This window comes from Rattus norvegicus, chromosome 1 (genome assembly GCF_021556685.1).
Source record: "Rattus norvegicus strain SHRSP/BbbUtx chromosome 1, alternate assembly SHRSP_T2T, whole genome shotgun sequence".
Lineage (NCBI taxonomy): Eukaryota > Metazoa > Chordata > Mammalia > Rodentia > Muridae > Rattus > Rattus norvegicus.
Genome location: NC_141534.1, coordinates 88,488,599 through 88,509,440, shown reverse-complemented (window position 1 = coordinate 88,509,440; position 20,842 = coordinate 88,488,599). Strand labels below are relative to the sequence as shown.

The following is a 20,842-nucleotide window of genomic DNA, read 5'->3' as shown; positions in this document are numbered from 1 at the left end:
GTAGGTGTGGGTTGTGCCTGTGCTGGGAATCTAACCCCAGGTCCTCTGCTAGAGCCTGACTGCAGATCCCCCCCCCCCGTCTGTCTGTCTGTCTGTCTGTCTGTCTCTCTCTCTCTCTCTCTCTCTCTATATATATATATATATATATATATATATATATATATATATATACATATACATATATATATTAATCTTGTGATATATGTTAGTCTTAGTGCTGTTAGAATCCACAAAAGGGTGTTGGAACCCTGGACAAGGGCTGTGAGCCACCCATTGTGAATGCTGAGAGCAATATGCACTCTTTAACTGCTGGCCCATCTCTCCAGCCACCCATTTCAGAAATTTCTGCATATGCACATATTCTTGTTTTTGTTATTGTTTAAAAGAAACAAATTGAAATGACATGCATTTGGGTTGGGGATTTAGCTCAGTGGTAGAGCACTTGCCTAGCAAGTGCAAGGCCCTGGGTTCAGTCCCCAGCTCCGGAAAAAAAAAAGAAAGAAAGAAAGAATAGAAATGACATACATTTTATGACGAGTTTTGTGTGCTTTGCAGTTTTTGAGGCAATGTCTCATTAATATCTCAAGTTCTCCGTCTTCTGGTGTTAGGACTGTAGGCCTCTTCCTCTGAGCCCATCTTCTACAAGCCACGCCATCCTTCCCCCTACCTCTGCATATTCCTCCTTTGCGTGTCTCAGGTTATTTAATCAGCTGGCTGCCGAAAGGTGTGCGTTCGTCTCGTGTTATTACAGGTCACACTGCAGGCTTGCATCATTTGTCTTTCAATGAGGTGTCCTTCCCACCTTTCCTTTGCCTCCTAGGTAAGCCAGAGCATCCTATTAAGTTACTTTCCCCTACATTTTTTTTTCCCCCGGAGCTGGGGACCGAACCCAGGGCCTTGCGCTTCCTAGGTAAGCGCTCTACCACTGAGCTAAATCCCCAGCCCACTTTCCCCTACATTTACTTAAGTATATGTGAGTGTACTTTCACATGGGAAGTCAGAGGATAGCTTGCAAGAATCCATTTGCTCCTTCCACCATAAGGGTTTTGAGTTATCAGGTTTGGTGGCAAGTTTCTTTATCAACTGAGCCATCTCACTTTTGTTTTGATATGTATATGTGTAAATATGTGTATACATAGATTTTTAAAAGCCCAACATAGGGGGCTGGAGAGATGGCTCTGTGGTTTTAAAAGAACTGACTGCTCTTCTAGAGGTCCTTGAGTTCAGTTCCCAACAACCACATGGTAGCTCACAACCATCTATAAATAAAGTAAATAAATCTTTAAAAAAGGAAAAACAAAAACCCAGCATAGACTAAGGCAGTGCTTCTCAGCCTGTGTGTTTGGAGTTGACCAACCCTTTCACAGGGGTCACATATTAGATACCCAGATATCAATTATTTATATTATAATTCATAACAGCAGCAACTTCCTACAGTTAGGAAGTAGCAATGAAATAATGTTATGTTTGGGGTCACCACAACATGAGGAACTGTATAAAGAGGAGTTGCAGGATTAGAAAGGTTGACAACCATTAGGCTAAGTGAAAGAAAGAACTCTCAAGTGTGGGAAGGGTCCTGAGGAAAGAATATGGTTTGTTTTTTTTTTTTTTTTTTTTTTTTACTTACATTAATTTAGTTGTATGTTGCAGTTTCCTCTCCAACCCGAATCGGCCCGTACAAAGAAAATGCAACTCAATTAATATGAAAACAATCTAGCGGCTAGATTGGGCAGACCCACCCTACACTGTCCTATTCCTAGCTCCCAAATCCCTCATCCCTTGCACTTTTTATTTGCCAGGTCTCCAGCTTCTCCCTCTCCTCACTTCTTTCCTTTCTCCTCCCCCTGACCCCTCCCCTTTCTGGCCCCTCCCCTCCTGACTCCTCCCCTCTCCTGACTCCTCCCCTCTCGCTCCCGACTCCTCCCTCTGCCCAAATCTCGAGCTCTTGCCTTTATTTACAAATTCAGAGAGAACTCCAAGGCAAACCACAACAGTTGTATGTATGGACACATATATATACCACAGTGTGTATGTGGAGGGATAAGGACAGAAACTTTTTGAGGATCCAGTCTCTACTTGTACTATGTGGGTCCCAGGGGTCAAACTCAAGTTACCAATTCATATAGCAGGCACCTTTATGCACTGAGCACTTTCATCAGTCCTGATACTCTACTTATTAAATGACATTGTGTATCCTACTGTATCACCATCAGGGGAGATTATTATGTTTTTAATTTTTAGTTTGTTTTGTAGAACCGTGACTATGGCAGAGACTCCCAGGTAACCCAAATAAACTGAGTATGCAGCAGTGGTTTCAAGCTCCCACTGACCCTCTGTGGTAGTGTAGTTGTGCTCAATGGAACAACCATTGTTAGAGAAGGAGGCTCTACCCAGTTGTGTTTGGTTCTGTTTCAACCAGTGTGACAGTCCCTTCAGAAAACAGAAATGAACATGTGCCAACATGTACCGGGTACAAACCGGAGCCACAGAGACTTGGAGGAGACAACAACCTTAGCTAGGCATGAGTGTACACATCTGTGATCCCAATACTCCAAGAGAACATTGTGACAAGTTCTGGTGTAGCTTCTCAAAATACAAAACATAAATCAAATATACTTCATTCTCCTTCGTATATACTTTTAGCTGTCATATATTACTTCTAGATAGCCTTCCAGTACATTTTTTAACAATTACTATATATAATGTTAAATCTCTACTTTTATTTTTTAATATTTGTGTATGGGTGTTTTGCATACATGTATATCTGTATACTATTTGTATTCCTGGTGCCCACAGTTGCCAGAGAGGGTATCAGGTCACCTGGAACTGGAATTACAGACCTTTGCAAGGTGCTAGGAATTGAATCTTAAGACCTCTAAAAACATCCAGCACACCCAATCCTTCAGCTATCTCACCAGCTTCTTTGAATATTAAAACTTGGTTCTATTTTGTTTTTTGTGGTGTTGTGGGGGGTGTGTGTGTGTGTGTTTGTTTTGATACAGAGTCTCCATGAAACCCCTGGTTGGTCTGGAACTCACAGGGATCCAGCTGCGTCCACCTCCTGAATGGAGTTAGAGGCATGTACCACTTTTGGCACAAGTAGTAAATCTTTAATATTGAGTCTTTTCTAGCCCATGAGATCACTCGGCAGATAAAGACACTTGCTGCCAAGGCTGACTCCCATAGTTCCATCTTCAAGACCCACATGGTAAAAGGAGAGAGCCAACTCCACCACATATGTATCATGCCATGTACATGCGTGTCATGTGTGCACAAACTTGATAAAGGTTATAAAGTAAAATAAGTATTTTTTAAAATTTGCCTTATCTTACTGGTTTTACTTTCTTTCTATTTCAAAATCATAGCTCCTAAATTCTTATTTTAAAATGTGCTATAAAATTACTTTCAACTCAATTTCCATTCTCTTATTCCACCCCACGCTACCCCCCAGAATGTTTTGTATCTTCATGGTGTTTCATTCTTACAGTTTTAAATAGCAACTAAGAACCTGTTGTTCACTAGTTTCTATTTGGTGCTGGAGGATAAAAAATAATAGGGTGACCCATAACACCCTGAGGCAGTCAGTCCACCTAGGAAAACCTTAAGTCAAAAGTATGCTTGAATCTTCCTTTGAGATGGGTTCTCACATAACCCAGGCTGTCCTTGAGAATGACAGGCTCTGGAGAATGATCTTCTGCCACCATTTATATGGAGCCAAGGATTGGCCTTGGGGTCTCATGCATTTTAGGTGAATTCAGTACCAGCTGAACAGTGTCCCCAGACCTCCTATTACATCTTCAAGCAGCACTTTAATGTGTGTTTTCCATTTTTTCACAAAGCATCTATGCAATCTGGGACTTGGTTTGTTTAGTGTATTTTAAACATTACATGAAGGTATGTTCTTCCTTCTGATTTTTAATAGGGCCTTAGCTCTGCAGCCAGGTAGGCTGCAAACTCAAGGTCTCCCAACTTGGCCCCCTGAGTGCTGAGATTACAGGAAAACGCTAGCATCTCTCAGTGTGCTCTTGTTGTCTTTGTGCTATTTTCCTTGTCTCACGTGTTTTTAGTTATTATCTTACTTTTCTTTGTAAAGGTAATGAGTTTAACAGCAAGTTGAGTCCATCGGAAAATACATCTTATTGAGTTTAAACAAGGCATTTTCAATGCAGAGAATATCCTAAGGCTAGCCCTCAATAAAGAGGTGACTATTGAGAGCATTAGAGAGGAGCTGGTGTTGCATGTTTTACCCAGTGTCCAAGCAGCAGCAGACCTTCCATGGTAGGAATGTCAGGAAGAAAGTAGGCATGTGGTAGTGGAGGCTTGCCTGAGAGAGTCCCATTCTCTGCAGAGGGTGGGAACATCATGTAGGAGAGCAAGGTGGACTGGTACAAAGCAGGAGATGTACTGCTCTTATCCTTTGAAGGTCAGCCTGCAGCACCTGGGGTTGCTCAGGGCTTAGCAGACTCTTCCTTAGGTTGCTTGGACTCTAAGAAAGGTCATGCACCAGGATTCTGGGATTTGCACTCTTAAAGGTCTATTAAAGACTTCCTTGGGGGGCTGGAGAGATGGCTCAGCGGTTAAGAGCACCCGACTACTCTTCCAGAGGTCCTGAGTTCAATCCCCAGCAACCACATGGTGGCTCAAAACCATCTGTAAAGAGATCCAATGCCCTCTTCTGGTGTATCTGAAGACAGCTACAGTGTACTTATATATAATAAATGAATAAATCTTAAAAAAAAAAAAAGATTTCCTTGGGAAAGAGATTGTTTCTCTGTCTCTCTCTCCCTCCCTCCCTCCCTCCCTCCCTCCCTCTAAACACACACACACACACACACACACACACACACACACTTTCTCATCGTTATTTCTATTGAGAAGTCAGTGGAGCCTACCTATATCAACTTCCCTTGTCAGTGCTCTCCATCATCCTGGACAGAGGTGAAAACTGTGAGAATCTGGTGTTGTCCCACATCTAGCCTTGCCACTTGATGTTTTCTTCATTCACTCCAAACTTCAGGTCATGATCAGAACTGCTACTACCATTCCTCAAAAATTTTCCCTGGACGGGTTGGGGATTTAGCTCAGCGGTAGAGCGCTTGCCTAGCACGCGCAAGGCCCTGGGTTCGGTTCCCAGCTTCGGGGGAAAAAAAATTTTTTTTTCCCTGGAACCCTTCTCTGGCCTGTCCTCCAAGCCAGAGCCCAACTGAACCATCTGTCTGTGTGCCCTGTACCTTTCTCTACAAGTACTCTATGCACTAGCCCCTGATTGTTTGCTTCCTCAATAGACCCTAAGTTCCTCAGGAGAAGACATTGGGTCTTCACATTGTTTCTTTCAAGCCAAGTGCACAAGACTCTACTAAATGGTGAATGAATGAATAGTGTAAAACACTCAAAAGACCCCATCCCTCAAAAGCTCCATTTAGCCATGGAAATGTGTAATGGGTACACAGAAAAGGAGAGATGCATATAATACTAAGGTCCTAAACAAGCTTTCAGTATCTGGGTAGGAACAAATGTCCCATGTCTTTAGTATGGGGTTAAGAGATGGGTGCATGTGACTTGTAGCTGTAGCCAGCAGAATGAAAGGCAGGAGTCAGCCTAGAAAGACTGGTGGGAAAATTGATGTCCTGATGTAGAAGCTAACAACAGAAATTCCAGTACATCTAACCCACACTGAAAAAAAGAAAGCAACAAAATACTGTGGGGGCTCTTATTATTATTCATAATAGCCTGAGGGGTAGACACTCAGATAGCAAACCCATGCCTTGCCAACAGAAATACAGTAGCATCCATCTATACACTAGCCTGTCACTTAGCCACAGAGGGGATGGGATAGCTAAAATTCTTGAATGGTGCTACAGTCATTGAAGTAGACCAGTTACAAAGACTAGGATTTATGTTCCATTTACACCAAATATCCAAAACAGGCAACAGGAAATAGGGTAGCAGTGAAGGAGGCAGGAATTTGGAGTGTCAGCTCATGGGAACAGCTTCTTTATTATGGGCTGGCACAGGGTCGTAAAATTAATGGTTGATTTTTTTAGCTATACTAGGGGAGGAAAGGAAAACTCTTGAGTGGTAATCAACAGTTGTAAAATATCAGTAAATAGAGGATAAATAGATAACTTTCCCCTGGGATCGGTCAATTTTTCAGAGTCCACAGTAACTTGCTCTGATTTAAGGTGAATCCTTAAAGAAGAGGCCTCCTCAAGGTGTTGTTCACTTCTTGGAGCACCTGGAGGATGGGAAGAAGACAGCCTTGGTCTATGCTAGTTATTTTTTTTTTTTTTTTATTGTGACCAAATACTTTTCAGAAACAGCTTAGGGTAGGAAGAGTAAAGTGAACAAGGAAACCAATTCACAGATACAATACAAGATGAGATCCTGGGCACTGACTGCTTGGGGGCCTCTGATTGGCTGGAGTTGTCCAGCACAAACTCCTTCCTTCATCCTTGGTGTTAGGTTTGTCCCCACACAGTGTTCCATTTGTGTTTCATACAAGTTTTGTTCCTCGTTCCATCTTTGATTGCTACAAGGTGTTGCTGCTGTGGTCCTTTCTTTGGAGTTTGCTTAAGCATTTGGTGTATGGAGGCCCCAGGGCAATGCAGAGCAAGATTAGGGGATGACAGACTTTCAGACCTCTGCCACCTTTCATTTGGAAGATGATGTTTTCAGTCATGTGTGTTGGGTGAATGTCTGGAGATCTGAACCTGAAAGTCACAGTGGAGATGTCATGCTGTATGCACTTACCACTTGTTTATATCCTTTATAGGGTGTTTCCCTTCCAGGGGCATGTCTGTATTAGTTACTTTTCTCATTGCTGCAACAAAAACAATTTAAGCAGGAGAGGGTTTATTTTGGCTCCCAGTTTGAAGGCATGGTGAAGAATGTCAGGTGGCTGCTTACATCGTGTCCAGTTGGCCTGCCTTTTCCATTTTTCTCTGACATGGTGCTATCCACATTGACAGTGATTCTTCTCAACCTCAGTTAAGCCTGTCTGGAAACATCTTCACAGATGTACCCTGAGACCCGTCTTCTAGGTAATAGTAAACCAGTCAAGCTGGCAAAGAAAGTGAACAGTCATACTGTCTGTCCAAAGTGTTTCCGACATACCCACCAAAGATCCTTCCTTCAAAGGTGAAAGGGCATAGTGTTATAGACGAGATCAGGAAAGCCTTCAGAGGAGAGGCCCCCACACGGTGACTGAGCCTGTGAATTGTAGTTTGCTCTTCACAGCTCTGAGAGGCCTAGTGGAGTCCAATCACCTGATGTGGGCCCTGAGTTGCTACAGCCAGCCTCTGGCGGTGCTGAGTCCCATCCCTACAGCTCCATCCTTCTAAACATATAGTCAGTGACCAAGTATTCTGACAACAAGCATGGGTAATGGGGACCAGTAGCTATTTGAGCAGAGTACCAAATCCACCCTTGGCTTTGCATCCCACAGCTCATCTCTATATAAAAGAATCAAAACAAGTATCTGTACCTCTCATCTGTCAGTGTTGGAGTCTGGGCTAGCTTCATTTTATCTCCCTCTCAGTAGCACACTTCTGCACTGGGTTTCATATGATCATGGGGAAATAGCTGACCAGTATTAGGGAACACTTGAGAATGTGATGCACTATTCTGAAAAGACCAACCCAGTTTTTCCTGGAACTAATCTCCAAAAAATTCCACCAAGCTGTTAAATGGAAAATAGCTGCTAAGAGTTTGGACATGCAAATACTTTCAGCTCTATAACTAACCAAGCAAACTGCAGTGTCACCCTGATGGGGGACAGCAGGACAAAAGGCCAACTAATGCCTGAACTGACTTCTCCCAGCTGTTGGTGAACTCCCAGATTGCCCAATCCAGTTGTGAAAAGCACTTTATTTGGACCTAGCACACAACACAGAACAGTGTCTTTGGTGAACAAAGTGCCAGTGCAGTGTCTGCAGGCAACATGGCCAGAGTTGCTCTGAACAAGTTCCTCCACTCTTCGGGTGCCCATTTCCTTAAGGGTTGCATGAGACAAAAATAGCTCCTGTGGGTGTTCAAGAGACAACATAGCCAGGTGCTGATTTGGAGCTCACCTGCCAGGCTCTGGGTTTCCTAATTCTCACTCTGACTTCCTCCCATCCCTGGGAGCTGTGACTTCCACTGCTGTGGTAGGAAAACCAGATCCAGAAAGAGACTAGGCCTAGGACTCAAATCCAGAGTGATAATCTTCCTAGCATCCAAATGATTTGTATTATTCAGCCAGAAGAGACACATCAGATAGAGCCCTGGAGCCTTACAGGAAAGTGGAATTAGGCCAGATAGCATTGAAGTTTGTTCCCCGCATGCCAGCCCCTCTGTGCTTGAGGGCCTGCCTCCTGCAAGTGTCAGCACCACTATAACAGCATGACATCATCCACCATGCACTTCCAGTTCTGACTCTACCTCTCAGAGTTAGCAGGGAATTTCCAGAGCTTTTAGAAGTTGTATATCAGGCACCTGTTAGAGTACCCTGCCTAGTTCCACCTATTAGTTGGGCTTCTTCCAACCCCTGAGGGGACCCACAAGGAGGCTAGAGGCCATAACCTCATCTGAAAGGTGTACTGAGAGGAACCTGATCCTCATCAACATAGCCTTTTTCCTCATAGAGCTTTTTCCTTAAAGACTGGCTTCATAATACATTAGCTAATCTCCCATGAGCTGGACCTCAAAGCCACACTAATCCCTTTTTACAATGGAAAACAAAAATCCCAGAGTTCTTTGGACACTAGCTGCTCACAGCATCATTGGAGACCTTCCTTCTGTGCTGTGATTTACAGTCTTGGGCTAGACAGAGCTCGTTCTAACCCAGGAAGGCTCCATACTTCACTGGGTGTAACAGCTGTTTGGGAGAGCCTCAACATGAGCTGCTTGAAGCCTTTGGGCTTGTGCTGTGGAGTTGCTTCTCGTGGGCCTCCTTGCCTCCCCATGTACTATGGCCAGAGTAGGCGAGTGCAAGGCTGGACACAACCAACAGACCCACTGCAAGTGATCACCTCCCTTGTGCCCTTTCCATTGCTGTTAAGATACTAGAATATAAGGTATGTGGTTTCATAAGCTGTAGTTGGAGGGATCTGTGTGACTTAAATCACCTCCAGTTCTGAAGTGCTTTTTTTGTTCACCTTTGTGCCTTAACACCCTCCTGCTTCCTTGTAAGTGAAGCAAGCACAAGTCACGTGCATTCCAAAAAGGTGGTCTTCTTGCCAGCTCTTTCGTGATCCAGAGAAGTAGAATTCATTTAGCTCGTGACTTTGCCATGCTAAAGGACTTCCTTGGGACCAGGTGCCCTGCATGATCAGATCAGCGTGCCCTGGCATGCTGCCTAGAGAGCCCAGCAGCCAAAGAGAAGTCAGGCATGTTTCACCAAGTAACCCTGCCTCCCGTCTGAGACAGAAATATTCTGGGTGTCAGCCCAAGTCCCCAGCATAGTTCCAAAAGCAGGCCTGTTCTACCTAGTTGTCTTGGCTGCCCTGGCCCTCTGTGTTGGGGACACACGTGTCTTGTCCTGAGTGAGCAGATAAGGGATCTTTGGTCATGCAAGAAAAGCAGGATCATGGCAGCAGCGGCCTGGCTGCCTGTCCCCTTCTCTAGCCTAAGGCCTGGTCGTATCTGTTTGTCCTTCACTCTCCCCTCCATCTTACAATAGTGGATCACCACACTCCCGACTTCCCACTTGAGGTTTCCAGAAACTTAGGGGTTGGTGTCCTGCCAGTCCTGGTGGTAGTAGGGGGGTGGTGTTAGCAGGTGCTGCCACCCTACATTCCTGAGTGTGCCATTCTTAGAAGCAAGGCTTGATGCTGATGTTCTTGTAGACAGTACAGGCAAAACAGCCCCAACATGGAGTTCCTGTGGTTTCTCCACTTTTCAGATACAGATCTGAGGTGAGGCTATGGGCAATTGGGAGGGCCGGTAGGTCACTCAGCATCACTGACCAAACCAAGAAACCTTATCTTCAACAAGCCCTGGTCCACCCTTTAGAGCTAGTTATAAAAAATGTCTAGGGTTGGGGATTTAGCTCAGTGGTAGAGCGCTTGCCTAGCAAACGCAAGGCCCTGGGTTCGGTCCCCAGCTCCGAAAAATAGAAAAAAAAAAAAAAGAAAAGAAAAGAAAAATGTCTAAGACCCACATAGGTTAGCGAGGAAGGGTGAGTGTATCCAAGAGGCCAAGAACTTGGGTAAGCTCCAAAAGCACTGCCTCTGCCACTTGTGGGATATCCCAGACACAAAGAAGAATGCACACTATGGGAACAGCTGGACGAAGGCATAGTCTCCCAGCAGTGAGCACCTACAGTGCTACATTAGGTTAATAGCTGCTCTAAACACAGGGCCAAACACAAACCACTCTGCTAGGATAGGGCCTGGACCTTCCATACCCACAGAATGGGATTCAGCACAGTAGCTCTTGCTTTTGGCTCAATCCTCACAACCCTATATCCTGTTTGGTGGTGATGGCACTGCATAGCTGCACAGCTACACTCTGCAAAGTTGCAGCCATGGTAGACTGTGAGCATGTGTCCTGAAGGAAGAGCTGCTGTGGTGCCCAGATACATCATAGAGGATGTGTATGGGTTATGCCACACTTTTTTGCCTCTGGGAAGTCCACTGAATTGCTTGCTGTCCATCCTATCTGGGTAGAGTGGTTGGTTGGTTGGTTGGTTGGTTGGTTGGTTGGTTGGTTTTAAAGATTCATTTATTATATATGAATATACTGTAGCTGTCTTCAGACACACAGAAGAGGACATCAGATCCCATTACAGATGGTTCCTAGCCACCATGTGGGTGCTGGGAATTGAATTCAGGACCTCTCTGGAAAAGCAGTCAGTGCTCTTAACCTCTGAGCCATCTCTCCATCCCAGGGTAGAGTGTTTTAACATGCTAACAGCACCAGTTACTTTAAAAAAAAAAAAAAAAAGCTAAACTGCTGATTTTTTAATATCTAAATATAGAAAGAAAAGCATAACAGCTCCAGGTTTGCCTTGGAGGAAGTATTGATTCATGCTAAAAAGAAAATCAGAAGAACAGAGAGGTGGTTATGCAGGAACATTGGTACAGCCTACGGGCCTTACAGAAGGACTTCTGGTCAAGAAGGCTGCCAGTGTGAGGAGAAAAGCTCATTTGGATATTAACATTTACTCAGAAAGCTGGGTTTGGTGGCACTCGCCCTTAATTACAGTACTCAGGAGGCAGAGGTATGTGGATCCCTGAGAGTTCTGTGCTAGCCAAGACTATGTAGAAAAAGAAGATGTCTCTGGGGGTGGGGAAAATGTCCAAGAGCCAATTCTCCTGCTCAGTTTTCAGGCTCCTGTGAGACATTGTGCCCCCAGCCTCTCCTGGGATCTGGTTGGTTGAAGAGTAAAAATGGAAGAATGAATGAATGAATGAATGAATGAATGAATGAATGAATGAATGAGAAGAAGAGTAAAAATGGGCCATTCCTAGCCTAACTAGTTTTGACCAATAGTAAAGGCTCTGCAATGTAACTTCCTGCCATATGCACACTTAGTAAGCTCATGATGTCACACTTGGCCGTAACCAAAAGGACAAAAAACAATAGTAAATTCCAAGCAGAGGAGGATCTTGCTTTTGTCTGTTTTGGAGGGTGAGCAGTGGTTGAGACAGGTCTCACTATGTAGATTACCATACCCAGTTTGTTTGCTCGATTTTTCTCTCCTTCCTTCCTTTTCTTTTCTTTTCTTTTCTTTTTTTTAAATCAATATCATATGTGACCGCGATTAAAAATTCAGTGGTACCTAAGGGCTTGTTTACATAGAAAAAGCAATTGTGGGTGACCAGAGAGATTGCCTACGTGATGGTTTGGAGTATGCATTCTTTTTCTAAAGGACCTAGTTTGTTTCCAGCACCCACATTGGTGGCTCAGACCTGTTCATAACTCCAGCTCCAGGAGATCCAACACTTGGTCTCAGGTCATCTACCCTTATTTGCATGCACACAATTTAATTTTATTTTAGAGCAGTTACAACATTCCTGGACAACATTTCTTCCTAAAAGCATCTTTTTGTTTTGAGTGTATTACATGGGTTTTATTAATACTCATGAAATTTAGGTAGAAGAGAGACCTAACTTTGGATAGTAGAGAGGCCAATTTCTAGAGCCATTTTTGGGAATGTATCGTTTCTCGCCAAAGTAAACTATAGCATGCTGTAGCCTGTTCTGTATAAGCTCCATCCCCTGCTTTATTTTTTTATTTTATTTTTTTTAGGTATGTGAGTACACTGTAGCTGTCTTCAGACACACCAGCAGAGGGCATTGGATCTCTTTACAGATGGTTGTGAGCCACCATGTAGTTGCTGGGAATTGAACTCAGGACCTCAGGAAGAGCAGTCAGTGCTCTTAACCACTGAGCCATCTCTCCAGCCCTCTCCCCTGCCCTTTGATGCTGGCTTCATTTAAAAAAAAACAAAAAAACAAAAAAAACTGGAGATTGTTAGTAAAATAACCAATTTAAATGGTAAAATCTAGCAGGGTTAAGGAAGATCGTGTCTGGAAGCTCTCCCTCCACCTTGCATGTGCTACTTTGTCAGTTAACTCCAGCATTGTCATCACTGCAGTGGAACTGGAGGCAGCCTGCCTTACGGAGCTACTGTGAAGGCCTCTGTACAGAAGCACAGCCAGCACTGTGCACCTGCGCCTCTTTCTGAGTGAGCGCTTGGCACACGGCTCATTATCATGATTATTGTTGGGCGCTACCTCCCTGGGACAGATACTAATCTCAAACAGCATCCTATACAGATGGTTATCCACTAAGAAGGGAATGAAAAGTTCTGGACCATTCTTTAAATGACATCCGTGGGTATTAATAGTTATTTTATACATTGAGAGAGCATTTGCCATCCTGTAATTTCCAGTCTCAGTCATGCTCTGCTCCCTAGAGCCATTGGAACAAAATGATTCTAGATAGCACTTGTTCAGATGTTTGAAATAGTCATGTTGACTACTTTCTTTTTTCTTTTTTCTGTGTGTGTGTGTGTGTGTGTGTGTGTGTGTGTGTGTGTGTGTGTGTGTGTACATGCAGAGACCAGAGGTTAATAATAATCAGGCATCTTTCTCTCATTGGCTGTTCTTACTTTTTAAGACCAGATTTCACTGAATCTGGAACTTGCTCTTTTAGCTAGATTGGTTACTTAGCCAGTCCCTAAGATCTACCTCTCTACAGCCCCCTGAGAAGATATTTGAAACCAGAAGGGGCCATTTTCAAAATGGAAGGCTTGCTGGTTGAAGTGTGCTTCAATAAGAATACTTAGAGTATCCTGGTCTCCACCCATTTGCCAGCCACTGGTCACTTTTAGCCAGCACGATAGGCACAGTCAGCTCTTGGTGCTGTTTGTTTTTAATTGATTTTAAGTGGTAGTTGTAATAAATTGTGCTTGCTAGGCTAATGATACCTTTCCTAAATTATGCCATGGTGTTGGATACAACAGCAACAGGATTGCTATTTTAAAATGAGGTTTGGTAAAGCAAACAGGCAGGCCGCTTACAGGAAATGCTGAGCTGATGATTAATTGATGTTCTGGAGCTGGCCTCTTGTTCTCAGATGTGCTGTTCCCGTGATGACCCTGTAGTGAGGCTGCAGCCCACACCCTACTTTATTTCCAGATAGCCAACATGTAGTTTCTTTTCTGCCCTCTTGTGCAGAGGGTAGTGATGGCTAGCTCTCAAGCTGGCTGTTGGCTTTTGTACAGTATCAGGAGTAGCCAGGGCTACAGAGAAACCTTGAACCGAAGTTTGATTCTGAGCACTCACATCCTGTGGCTCACAATCACCTGAAACTCCTACCTTCAGGTCCCTCTGGCCTGTGAGGGCAACGTACTTACATGCACAGCATATACACAGACATGCAAATTTTTATTTAGTTTTTTGTTTTGTGACAGGGTTGCTATGTAGCCCCAGCTGGGCTCACTGTACAGATCAGGCTAGCCTCAAACTCACAAAAATCCACCTGCCTCTGCCATCCAGTAGTTGGGATTAAACATGTGTCCCCAACCTGGTTCATATACATCATTTAAATTTTAAATTAAGGTTTTGGTGTTGTTTTGGGGGGGAGGGGGTGCGGGGTATGGCTAGGTGGGTTTATTTTTTTTAAGACAGAGTTTCTTTGTGTATCCCTAACTGTCTCTAGAACTTGCTCTGTAGATAGAGCTGGCCTTAAATGGAGAGATCTGCCTGCCTCTGCTTCCCAAGTATGTACTGGAATTAAAGGTGTGCGCCACTACCACCCAGCAAATTTAAGTTTGGGGTTTTGCTTTATTTAAAGAAAAACAAAACAGACCATCCATTTTTCTGAGGAGACTACACCTGGACCCAAGTTGTACATGAACTTAGAGCAGCATTAAGTCCAATGTGGTAGCTGCCAGGGAAGAGCTGTGCCACCAAACACCCAGACTACCCTACCCACTGTCCATGTGGAGGACTAAACATACACCATCCTGCTCCATTGATTGGCAGGTGAATGGGGTGTGGGGTAGATAGACACTGGGATCCCAGCAGGCAGAGGATAGCATGGCCAGAGGCATGATGGCTCCTCTACAACCAGATGCTGCTGTTGAGTTTGGTGCTACTTAATTCTGTGGGGTCAAAGGTCTATGGGCATTTAGTTTTTTAGAAGGGGAACTGGTGACTTCTGATACATGTTTGTCAGAGTCCATCTGCTAGTCCAGGACCCTGGAACACATAGGTCAAGGGATCTTATTCACCCGATGGCCTCTCCAGAGGCAGCAGTCACAGTGCTGACCAGGTTGAAATGCCTGGCTCTCAGAAGCCCGTTGCCTGGGATGTGCATGTTTCTCCTCCCCAAGCCCTCCCCGTCGCAGCCATACTGCATCCTCAGTACCTTTCTGCTAACCAGCATTGCTTAAGACCATGGCTTTCAGAAGGGACGTTGTTTCTTTGACCACAGAACCCATCTCAGTTTTCACAGTGAGGTTGCAGTGCTAGATTAGATGTGTACTCATGAGGCAGTGAACTTCTTTCCTTGGCAGCTGGAAAATGGACTCTAGAGTGAGCTCCCAGGAAAGCCTTTTCACATGTAAAGACAAATTATCCTGAGGTTTTGTTTGTTTTGTTTTAATATTTACTTTTTATATGTGTAAGTGTTTTGGCCTGCATGTGTATACGTGCCTAATGCTAAAGGAAGAGGGCATCAGATTCCCCTAGAACAGAGTTAGTGACAGTCACCATGTGGAAACTGGGAGCCAAACCTGAGTCCTATATAAAAGCAGCAAATGTTCTTAACTGCTTAGCCATTGCTCCAGCTATGACATTATGTTTTTGTGATTTGATTTTTTTTTTTTTAATGATTAGTCTTGAAAAAAATGCTTATGGTTAATTTTGTTGTTGTTTGGTTTGGGTTTGGGTTTCAGACAGGGTCTTTTTTTTTTTTTTTTTTTTTTCGGAGCTGGGGACCGAACCCAGGGCCTTGCGGTTGCTAGGCAAGCGCTCTACCTCTGAGCCAAATCCCCAACCCCTCAGACAGGGTCTTAACTGTGGAGCCCTAACTGACCTGGAACTCATTGTGTAGAACAGCTTGGCCTCAAACTTACAGAGATCCACCTGTCTTCTGCTTCTTGAGTGTTGGGATTAAAGGTATATCCACAGTGCCCAGCAATTTTTTTTTTAATTTTTAATTAGCATGCTTGAGAAAAAGCAATAAAGAGGGGCTGAAGGATGGCTCAGCAATTACCACTGAGTTCAATTTTTCAGCACTTTGCATCAACACACATGCAAGTAAAACATCAATGCACATAAAATAAAAAACCATTTTTAAAAAAAGTAATAAAGAGCCAGGCCTGTGGTGCATGCCTTTATTCCCAGCACTCAGGAGTCAAAGGTAAGGCAAGTATCTGTGAGTTGAAAACGAACCAAGACTACATAGCAATACCTTGTCTCAAAACAAAGAAATAATTTTGATAAAATAAGAAGTCGTGCTAGTGGGCTGAAGAGATGGTTCAGCAGTTAAGAGCACCCGATTACTCTTTCAGAGGGCCTGAGTTCAATTCCCAGCAACCACATGGTGGCTCACAACCATCTGTAAAGAGATGCCCTCTTCTGTCTGTCTGAAGACAGCTACAGTGCACTTATATATAATAAATGAATAAATCTTTAAGAAAAAAAAAAGTCGGGCTAGTGTAGTACTAAGATAACTAGAATTCTGTTTTATTGTGTTGTGTTTTTTGAGATAGGATTTCTGTGTAGCCGTGACTATTCTGTAACTTACTGTGTAGACCAGGCTGGCCTTAAAACTGAAGAGATCTGCTTGCCTCTGCTTCCCAAGTGAGTGCTGGAATTAAAGGTGTGCATATGCCTGATGGCTAATCCTGAGGGCTGGGATTAAAGGCGTATGCCACCACCTCCTGGCAGCAATTGGATTTCTTGAGCCCAGGAATTCAAGGGCAACCTGGCAATAAGGCAAGACAACATCCCACCCCACCCCAAAAAAGGTAATTTACATTCTATCCATTCAGTGTTCCATTCTTGATTCACGTCTTTACTTTAAAAAAACTCACACCGTGTTCAGAATCCTTTTCTGGTCTTTTTTTTTTTTTTTTTTTTTTTTCCGGAGCTGGGGACCGAACCCAGGGCCTTGCGGTTGCTAGGCAAGCGCTCTACCACTGAGCTAAATCCCCAACCCCCATGTTCAGAATCCTTGATGTCCTGCAAATGGCAGTAGAGCCTTTCCTTATGATCCTTACAGCTGGACCCCAAACAGGTGGCACCAACCTTGGCTCTCAGGTGAAACAGTACATCTACAAAGAGTAGTGACATCTGCATCATAAATCTGAAGAGGACCTGGGAGAAGCTCTGGTGTCAGCATCATCTCTAAGAGCACTGGCCTCTTTGCTCCTAGGGCCTTGATTTACTGGATCTAAGCAGCCTTCAGGAAGCTTCATTTTCTGGTAGTTACAGATCCCAGGACTGACTACCAACCCCTACTGAGATGTCTGCCGTCTGCCTGCCATTGCTCTCTGTGACACAAATTTTCCTCTGTGCTGTGTGGACATTGCCATTCTATGCAACAACAAGGGAGCTCACTCAGTGAATCTGATGATGTTGCTAGCCCAGGAAGTTCTGCACATGTGTGGCACCATCTCCCATGAGCATCCATGGGAGATCATGCCTGATCTCTCCCTCTGCAGAGATCCTGAAGAAAAAAAGAAAAACAAACATTGCTGAAAAAGCTATGACCAGGGAGAACTGTCAGAGCGAATGGAGCACACTGGTTCCTCAGCTCATTGCTGCTCAGAGGTGGCACGATGATCTGATGCTGTAGAGGGGCCTCTGTACCTGTCTAATAGTTCCAGCCATTGAGGACTGGTCTGCTGCTCCTATGGCCCAGGCCAGTGAAGGGTTAGAGCTACTAGGGAGCCGTTCTGCAAACACTTGAGCAAAAGAAGGGAAGATACGTGGGAAATAAATATTTTCTTTAAAAAAGGTAATGGGGGGAGGAAAACAAACAGTATTTAATATTCAAAGACCTTTTAAGTACAAAGTGAGAAGCACCGCCAAGGGAAATCAGCAGCATTAGTGAGAAATAGACCTAAGCTGGGGTCTGGGGTGTTTCGTGGTGGAGCACTTGCTGGGCAGATTCCTTCCTAGCACTGCTGGAACACAAAAAGCTACTTAGAGCTTTCTACCGGTGAAAGATTGGGAGAACCTAGACGAGGATAAAACTGTTTCTGGAATCATTGTGTATGCTGGGATCTTTAGAAACATGGTGTGTGATGTTCTTGATTTGTGCTTTGGTTTTTATATTGCTAAAGATCAAACCAAGGCAGGTGGCCTACCACTGAAACTGCACTGAGAGTTCAGTCCTAAGAGCTGTGTTATAAAAACATGAGCACACTGAATTATAGAGGAAAGTGTCATGGGATGCTCCGTATGTGAAAGAAGAGACTGTGTCAATTCTTCATCTATTTGGGGTCAAAAAAAAGCTTATTGAATGTCCAGCAAGGGAACAGCTGAGGTGGGACACACTGGGCCTTTCTTTCTGCTATCTGTGCCTCTGGTACTGGAATGGAGATCCTGCTCGTAGCCGGCAAGTGCTCTAGCACTGAACCACATTTCTAGCCCTTTATCTTCCTTTTACTTTTTGTGAGTGCTTGGTTTTTATTTTGTTGCTGGTAGAGGTGTCACTTCTTCCCTGGGTTCCAGAGATTAAGCTGAGGCTATCAGCCTTGCCAGTGCCTTTGTCTGCTGAGCTGTCTCACCAAGCTCTTTTTTGGCCTTCTGAGACATGGTTGCTCTCTGTCACTCTTGTAAAACGTGGCACTCATATGTTGCCGGGACTGGGCTTGTTTTGACACCTGCTTCCTACCTTCTAGAATTACAGGTGTGTACCACTGGCTTTTTGTTTTTATTTTTAATAGGAAAACACTCAGGTGGGAGAAAGAGGTCAGAGGGCCTGAGATCAGGTAGCTCACAACTCCCTGTAACTCAGCTTCAAAGCATCTATTGCCTTCTTCTGTATACTGCAGCCACTGCACTCCTGTGGTGTACACACATAGACAAAGGTAAAGACTGGGGAGATGACTCAGCAGTTAAGAGCGTTTCCAGAGGACCCAGGTCAATTTTCCAGCACTGTTGTCAGGCCTTCATTGGCACCAGGCATATAAGTGTGGTGGACAGACATACACTCAGGTAAAACTCTCATCGCGTGATGTTTTTTACTATAATACTTAAGACTGTACATTAACATGTGAGTAATATTGACAGGGTATAGTAAGGCATGCCTCCAATTCTAGCACTCCAGAAACGGGAGCACACAATCTCCGACTTTGAGGCCTGCCTGGTCCACATATCACATCTAGCAAGTGCTAAACCAAATGCAGTAGAGACTGGAAGATCAGGTGTTCAAGGCCAGACTGAACTACATAAGATCTTATCTTTAGAGTAAAGGAAGGTTGGGCCCAGTCCTGTGATATTTTTAAGTAAAAAGAGAAAGAGCTGAAGCATCAAACAAGAAAGTACTGTTAGTCCTGCTCTTCCCCTCATGGTGAGACCTTGTAGACTCTGCAGACAGTCCCTGTCCCCATGCACAAACCCTATCTGCTCTCCAGCTCTGGTTCATAGGACCTGTTTATTCTTTTTCCACAGGACTAAGCACAGAAGGCATCTACCGGGTCAGCGGAAACAAGTCAGAAATGGAAAGTTTGCAAAGACAGTTTGATCAAGGTAAGTATGGCACAGTCTGGCCATGTCACTGGTCCCGAGCAGATACTGTGGCTGGATCATCAGCAGGGCGTGAGTGCCTTCACCCTGTAAACCTGAGCTGAGCCCAGAGGTATTGGCTCCCATTGCTGTCCACAGCTACCACTATAAGTTTCCCTGGCCCTGCCTCACTTCTCTGGAAGGGCCTTGCCTCCCTGGCCTGGGACCAGGGTGGTAGCATTTGAATTAATGAGCAGGTCAGAAATATCTACATCTCAAGTAAACCTGTAGAAGAGAAAGTGGGGGAACATTTCATGGTACCTGAGGCACTGAGCTGCAGCTCCCACTTCCAAGCTGAACTCGTGGGCGGCCCTGCTCCTATGAGCATTAGTCTATGAGAGGCTCCAAGGCTCTTAATGTGAAAAATGCCCACAATGAAATCTAAGCCAGGCCATCAGTGCCAGGGCAGAACAGTGAAGTACTCTTAGCTATCAGCAACCAGAGAGTAGGGAAGCAGAGGGAACAGGGGCCAACTTCTGGAGCAACCAGCTCATCTGCTGTCATGGGCCAACTGACAGTGACATCTTGTAATCATGTACCACTGTTCCAACATCAAGAATATGTCCTGGTAAAACACATTTCGTTGTGCACATGTCAGATAATACACTTATGCTAAGCCACGATGGAGTTTTATCTTAGAGGTGTATAACTGTAAGAATCCAAACAGCTGTAATCCAGAGAGGAAAACTTCATGCCCATCTGTAGACAAGTCTACAGAATCAATCATGCAGTGAGACCTAGAGAGAGGCAGAAAAAGAGAGGAAGGAAGAAGGCTCAATGGAGCGGTGGGCTGGGGAGAAAGAGGGATTCTTCTTCTCTCCATCAGAATCTAGATGAGGGTATGACTGTATGGCTGGCAGGAAGGGAAATAAGGAAAAAGCTGAAGCTCGTCAGAACCAAGTTGGATGGCAGGTGGCCTAGGAGACCATGGTCCCCAGTCACTCTTCTCCTCCCCACAGGCCAGAAGTGACCTGTCAGGCCATGTCTGTGAACCAGCTCCTCAGCACTCCTATGCTAATCCCAAGCCCCCGCCCTGGGCTACATCTATAAGCCTTTTCTGGGAGCTTTCTGTGGTTTCTGCTAACTTAGATGGGTCTGGCCTCACTTTGTTGGCTTTCTTTCAGATCACAATCTGGACCTGGCAGAGAAAGACTTCACTGTGAACACTGTGGCAGGGGCCATGAAGAGTTTTTTCTCGGAGCTACCAGACCCCCTGGTACCATACAGCATGCAGATTGACTTGGTGGAAGCTCACAGTAAGTACTGACAGCCTGAGAGAGGCTCCAGGTAGCCCTGCCCTTTTTACAGAGGCACTTCTCTGAGTGTTCCACCAGGGCAACTTGTAGGTCTCTAAGTCTAGCCTCTAACTTGGGGGTGAGGGGTGATCCCTGTCTCTCTTCTATGACTGGCCTCCCCATATCTCCGCTGAGCTTACTCCTTGAGGTGAAGCTGGAACTTCTTTTTTTTTTTTTTTTTTTTTTTTTTTTTTTTTTTTTTTTTTCCGGTTCTTTTTTTTCGGAGCTGGGGACTGAACCCAGGGCCTTGCTCTTCCTAGGCAAGCGCTCTACCGCTGAGCTAAATCCCCAACCCGAAGCTGGAACTTCTAGTTC

At 44.6% G+C, this 20,842-nt stretch overlaps 1 protein-coding gene across 5 annotated transcripts in view; it reads left to right on the top strand.

Annotated features, from left to right (window-relative positions):
- Positions 1-20,842, top strand: part of Arhgap35 (Rho GTPase activating protein 35) — a 116,862-nt gene that overhangs the window by 82,427 nt on the left and 13,593 nt on the right. For all 5 annotated transcript variants that reach the window (NM_001271132.1, XM_087551859.1, XM_087551855.1 and 2 more), the window contains 2 exon segments: positions 19,119-19,196; positions 20,357-20,488. In NM_001271132.1, the coding sequence (NP_001258061.1) occupies positions 19,119-19,196; positions 20,357-20,488 (210 nt within the window).